The 7,077-nt window shown below is 32.0% G+C and overlaps 1 protein-coding gene across 1 annotated transcript; it reads left to right on the forward strand.

Annotated features, from left to right (window-relative positions):
* Nucleotides 1-3,306: 3,306 nt before the first annotated feature.
* LOC127087759 (uncharacterized) lies at nucleotides 3,307-5,431 on the forward strand. The gene is made up of 3 exons (XM_051028694.1): nucleotides 3,307-5,086; nucleotides 5,126-5,155; nucleotides 5,251-5,431. Exons 1-3 carry the CDS (start codon nucleotides 3,307-3,309, stop codon nucleotides 5,361-5,363), a joined length of 1,923 nt encoding a protein of 640 aa, XP_050884651.1. The 3' UTR covers nucleotides 5,364-5,431.
* Nucleotides 5,432-7,077: the final 1,646 nt, after the last annotated feature.

The following is a 7,077-nucleotide window of genomic DNA, read 5'->3' on the forward strand; positions in this document are numbered from 1 at the left end:
TTTCTTCGATTTTGGTGGTTTTGATCTCGGATTTGATACTCTTTATACCTTTTCCCGAAAGCTTCTTTTGTAACTTTGACGGTAGTGTCTTCCTTTTCTTCTCTTATATATATATATATATATATATATATATATATATATATATATATATATATATTTCGTTTGCCTTAAAAAAAAACTCTTACCATTAATCCAAAAAATACATTATTTGACCAAAATAGGTACTAATAGATTCCATCTTGTAACACTTACTTTTTATACTAACCTTGATTCCCCCGTAAAAAAAACGAAGCACCTCCAATCCAATCATTCACTTGGACTCATCTAGTTTAAAGTATAACAAAATATATATTATAAACATGATAACCTAGCAAACGAAACATTCATTGGATGGCAAGTGACCAAGTGGATTTAGATTTTGAACAACTTTGGAACAGTAATTCATGCTAAATTCCTGCATAGTTTGATGTATCGAGACATCTAGTCTTTGCCATCATAACCATATATGGAAGCTCTTACTATTAACTTTTCCATGCCAATGGTACCAACAAACTATTAATAAAACTCCATCTCCAATCATCTTTGAAGCATGTCTGAAATAATAATAATGTTGTTAAGTAAAAGATAAAATCTAACAAACATCCTTTTGATACTTTCCACCAACAGCAGCCGCGTATTCTTGAGACCACCACTATTTGTACTTACTTCTGTTTTTAATATATTTAACTCTTCTTTCTAAGGACTATGTTGATGAAAGGGACCATATTCTAATATTAGGAGATTGTTTTCTCATTTCATGTTGTGGTCCTTGTCTTTTCTAAGTAAAAAAATTACTTGGTCTTTTATTTCCATATATAGTACAACTTGATTAAGCTGTTTAAAATATTGAACTGGAGAAATCTGAGAGAAGTGTGGGCTAAAGGTAGGTGAAATTCCATGATATGCTTTTTTGCTTAAAGAATGGCTTTATAGTTTATACACATATTGGCTAGAGCATTAGGGTTGTTGACAAAGGAACTTAACTTACTAGAGGCTTGATGACAAATTTGTATATAATTAGTAGTTTTTGTTGCGACATGAGTCTACGTGATCCACTTTGTCACGTAAAGACAAAATATTCCTCTATGAGAAAGGATGTAGTGAGAAAAGTTGGATTAAAAATTTAAAAGGTAAAGAAGGTTTTCATAAGTGTTGTACATCGTAAACTAACTCTTGTGCTCGCTTTTGATGTGGGAAACACTTGCTAAGAAGCCTTAGATCATTATGGCATCTTTAATGAAAGTATTTAAGCAGATTTTATTGAAGCAAGAAAATACTCAAGAAAATATCCTATTCTTCTTTATTCTTACAAAAAGATTGCAAATGAGTTATAAAAACATACTCACTCAAATTTAAAAAAAAAACCATTTTATGTTTTATTTAAATTTTTTTCATGACTTATGCAATGGTTTTGAAGGTCAATAGATGTCCCAAGTTTAGGTCTTGGTGTGGTGGACACTGGGAGATATTCTACTTGGTTATAAGGCTTCCAATGAAAGGTTATGGGATGTGATCATCATGAATTTCCGACATTCATCTTAAATTTAGAAGTTTCTTGGACACGATGGATTCTGCTTTAAGCAACTCTTAAAATATGGAGAGGAACTTCCCCTCCATGGACAGTCTTGTCCCGGTCTGTTGGGTACCAGCATGGATTGCCTCAATCACAAGTTACACAGAAAATTTGATTGTAAACAATCTCAATCTGACATGTCCCAGTATCTTGGAATTGTATACCTCTGATTAAGCATCTCTTGGAGTTATTGACTTCTTGTGCTCTTGGGATAGTCTGCCCCAGTACGAGCCTTGAAGTAACTTTTCCTCTGACTGGCTAACCTTTGAGGAAATGCCCCTAACTAATTGGTCATGGAAAGATTTGATCTCGACGTGATTGCCCCAAAATATTGGGAAGCAAGAAGAACACAATGAAATTGGTTATAAACTATTATTCTTTACTTTCTCTTGAGAACAAGATTACAAGTGTTACAGAGTAGCAAATAACCTCTTTCACCCTAATTAGGATTTGTGTTATGCAATGATGAGAGACTAGTATGCTATTTATAAGAAAACTAACACACTAAACTAATGAGTTTTTAGACACAGACCCATTACACAAGTTAACTTAGGGAACAATCTAACTTAAATAATTGGGCATAACAAACATGTCAAATTCAACATGCTAACAATCCTAACATACTTCGATTATCGCATGTGAACAGACTTTGACGACATGCTAATGATCCTGTCGGATTTTCGAATCAAGAAACTACTGTTCAACCATACTAGAGTTCAATCGAATATCTCACACTAATAATAGGAATTGGAGAAAATTTTGGCTTTAAATTGACTTAATGATAACCATTTTTGCATTTTCTAATTTGAATATTCTCCATTTCCATCTTTTAATTAAGTGAAAGAATACTTTACATGCTATTATTTATTTAAACTCAAAATATCTCATATTTTTAGAGAAAAAATGCATTTGTAGATAGATTAATTTGTGCAATTTTTTTTATTATAATATTTTATGATATTTAATTTGTATTTGTATTTTTGAATTCGTTTTTTTTAGGAATATGATAAACATGTCCAATTATAATTTTTTTTGCTAATGTTTGACATGTTAGTTTCTATTTCCCTTATTTTTCTTTCTTTTCTATTCAATAATTTACTTTTATTAAAAAATATAAAAATAGTAAAAAATTATATCAATTGACAAATCTTCTTTAAATAGAAGTATGTTCACTATTTTATTTTATTTTATTATTCTACTAGAAGAAAGAGCTGCTTTTATGGGTTTATATGAAATACTCTATAATAAAATATTAATAAAAATAATATTAAAAAAGTGTAAGTAATCATATCCTATTTTATGTTTTTTGAATATCAGTTATATATGTTAATATTATTATAACTTTTCTTTTCACATACATTTAATTAAATCAGAATGTGATATTAATATTTTTTTTTTGCGCATCATTTAATTAAATCAGATTATTATATTACTTTTTAAGTTAGTTCATTAATTATTTCAATAAATAAGTTTTCTTAACATTTATTATCAAAAAACTTATGGATAGTATTTATCAGAGCACATGAGTAAATTTGTAAATAAATTAGATTACTTTACAAATATATTTTTCTTACAATTTAATTAAATGCATATATAAAAAAGTTTTAGTGAAAGAAAATTAATCTATTTAAAAGTTCAACTATAAATCCCTCAGTTTAGTGGTTTAAGAAATCTGCAACCATATTCACACAAGCATGTTTTCACAAAGGAAGAAAAAATCATCATCCGACAAAAACATTCCGAAAACTCCTAACAACACCAGTAATGATGCTTCAACCGAACATTCTCCGCATATTCAACTTTGTAACAACCCATGTTGTTTTTTCTGCATAATGAAAGAACAAAATCCATCTCTCCGAAAATCAAAAATATCAACATGCTTCAAAGAAATGCCTCAAAGAGACAATCAAGAACATGTCTTAGTCCTCAGTGGACTATGGAACATAGCCATGAAACAACCCAACGATCCAGAGTTTCCTTCTCTAGGCCTATTCAACTGCATGGCGAAACTCATCCTCAAAGGTACCAAAAACAAAAACTGGCTTCTTCAAAATCAAAACATTTATATACCTTATTATGCTGCTCATATTATCGGTTCTTACACCATGCACAGAGAAGATTTTGCGCAGATAGCTATTCAATCTGGTGTTATACCACCATTGTTAGAGCTTCTGAAAGGTAAAATAAGTTGGGTCGAACAAAGAGTTGCTGTTAGAGCATTTGGTCATTTAGCTAGTTACAAAAGCACTTTTGAATTAGTCTCTGAGTATGAATCCGAGTTGGTGAAATCGACAATGAATTTGGCTTCATCTTGCTTAGAAAAAATCTATGTTGAATTTGTATCTGTGAAGACAAGAGTTGAGTATCATAGAAACTTGCTTACAAGAGGTTTAGGTGATTTGGAAATGGAGAATCGAAAAGCTGAAGAATGGGCTAGTCAACTTCAATGTTGGTGTATTCATCTTCTGAATTGCTTTGCTTCCAAAGATTCTAAGTCTTTGGATTTAATATGCAAAAAGGATTTCTTGAATGATCTGTGTGATATGTGGGGTGGATTGGTAAATAACACCTCACCGGGTGGGTTTGGACTCATTAGAATCCTTTGTTATAATAAGTTAGGAAGAACAAAAATTGCTGAGTCACCAAAAGTTTTGAAAAGTTTATGTAATCTCTCAAGATCTTGTGATGATTGGCAGTACCTAGGTATAGATTGTCTTTTATTGCTTCTCAAGGACCAAAATACTAGGTACAAAGTTATTGATGTTGATAGTGTTGATGTTGTTTCATGTCTTGTTGATTTGGTTGAACTTAGAAGACTTGGTGATAAATCAAACGTTGGTGAGACCATCACCAAGGTGCTAGTGCAACTTTTTGAACATAATAAATTTGCTACGAATCTTATCTCTTTGGATTCGATGATTGAAAGGAAGAATAAGGAGAGAATAATGTCAGAGTTAGAATTGAAAGAAAAAATGGTTAGGGCGAAGTTGATAAAGAAAGAAGGGAATAAAATGTTTAGTTTGGGAAAGGTTGAAGAAGCTTTATTGAAATATTGTGAAGCACTTGAAGTTTGTCCATTGAGGTATAGAAATGAAAGAATGGTGATTTATAGTAACAAAGCTCAGTGTTATTTGTTTCTTAAAGATCCAGATTCTGCTATAAGTGATTCAACACGTGCTCTTTGTTTATGTAATCCAGCAAATACACATGGGAAAAGTCTTTGGAGAAGATCACAAGCTTATGATATGAAAGGAATGGCAAAAGAGAGTGTTATGGATTGTATAATGTTTATGAATGCTTTTGTTAAGTCAAATGAATACAAAAGTGTTAAGGTTCCTTATCATGTTGCTAGGATGTTTTGTAAACAAATGGATGACACGTGGCTCTTTAGGAATGCTCGTTCAAAGATAAAGTCAAAGGTAATAGAGAAGATTGATGTTTCAATGGTGGAAAACTATTGTGAAATGGAAGGTGGTTATGAGAGTGATAATGAGAGCAACTATGGAGACCAAGCCTATGATGATAAGAAGAATTTCATGGCAGGTAGTGTAGTGTGGCTAGCTTTTTTTGAAATATGAATACTTTTTGAAGTTCATGCAAGGTTAAATCACGTACAATTTTGGTGTGATAATTTTCAGGTTTGTGTACCATAATGGAAGAACATTTTGATGGGAAAGAAGGTAGAAGGAGAAAGATGGAAAGAGCAAGAAGGAGATTAAAGAAAAGTGTTGTTGTAGCTCGATTAACGTAAGTCAAATTAAATTGGCTACTTGTTTGTTGAGGAAGGGAATCTTGTGTGCCCAACACCACAAATTTGGACACTAGCTAAACATATATTTTGTATTTGTAACTAATTTAGTGGTAGTAGGTTCAAATCAAACAAATTGGCTATTTATTTTCATATTGATTTGATTGAAAGCATTCTTTGTTTTTTTAGTCCGATATAAAGTCAAGTTTCGGTTCACGAACATAACTTAATGTTAAAAAATTTCAAAGTTCAAGATCAGCTCGTGATAAAATCTTAGTTTAAAGCTTGAAGATTAACCGTTTCAATTTTTTTTGTGAAAATGAGACTAACCATCTCAATCCATCTTTGTCTTCGTATCTTGGAATTGTGCAAGTTTTTTCATACTTAATAGATTTTGGTAGGTCACAAACTCTATGCCACCTTTTTTTGAAAGCATTCTTATTTCTTCTAAACAAGTGGTTTATGGGTAAGAACCTATGGTGACATTTAAACCATGAGCTTTATCCATCATGTTTCAAAGTAAAAGCTTTTCAGTGTCTCATACAATGCGAATATCCTATTTTGTCATGCGTACTCGAATCAGACTAATACCATATGCAGGAAAGTCGTTAATTTTCTACATCGAAGTATCTCTCATAGAAAGTTTGTTTATGAGATATATTATATGTTCATTCTCCAATCCATAACCTTTTTGGATCATCAACCAAAAGTTGTAAATATACATCAATTTCAGCTCTTGAACTCGACGGTCCCGGAATGAGGCATATAAAAAACAACTAAGATTTTGTCATCCTTCACCATTAGATGGATGTGTCATCATGCCTAAACTATTTTTTTTTTGTATAATGTCGTGTCATTTAACTTTCACTATGAATTGATGCAAAGATTCTCTATAATCTTGATGTTATTAGTAGATCAAAACTACAATTGCTCTAGAATCACGCCGCTTCTCTCAGGCTAGATCTCAAAACCAACCGGATCCACCATCAACAGATAAGATCTCACCAAAAGAGGAAAAGACAATCCACCACCACACTCTGAATTAGGGCAAACACTTGATCCATTATGGGTGTAGGCAGCGGATAGGATTCTGAAGTCAATTCGTGAATGTACAATTGTTATCCTCCGACCTACCTAAAAACTAATTCCAAGCCAAAAATATATTTTTCCCCTTTACTTCTTTTGTTGTTTTTGTGATTCTATTAAATATAACATCATTTTGGACTTTACCAATAGACCAGATTCCAGCATGCCAAAACATAAGGTAATCACCTATATATGTAACCTTACTTCCTAAAAAAAGAAAATACTCAAATAACAGCCTAAGATCATGATGAATAACTACTTGCCACCCTAACCATTTAAAAACTCTATACCATACTGACAAGGCTATCTCATAAGTAATAAAAAGGTGAGAAGCAGTCTCAGCCAAAAACCCACAAAAAGGACAAGAAATCCTACTAGGAATCGATAACACCCATATTCTAAACAAGTTTACTCTAGAAGGGAATCGGTCCTGCAATAACTTCCAGGAAAAAACCAAGTTATTCGGTAGAGCTCAACTCCTCCAATAGGGGATGAATATGATTCTGAAATGAAAGAGGTTCCATATAAGAAGTCAAAGTATCCCTCTGTCCGAGATTACTAGAAGCCACATAAAAAGTACCGATATTATAGTGATTTCATATCCACTTATCCCTATCCCGAGTAAGAATAA

The sequence above is a fragment of the Lathyrus oleraceus genome, chromosome 5 (assembly GCF_024323335.1).
Source record: "Lathyrus oleraceus cultivar Zhongwan6 chromosome 5, CAAS_Psat_ZW6_1.0, whole genome shotgun sequence".
Classification (NCBI taxonomy): domain Eukaryota; kingdom Viridiplantae; phylum Streptophyta; class Magnoliopsida; order Fabales; family Fabaceae; genus Lathyrus; species Lathyrus oleraceus.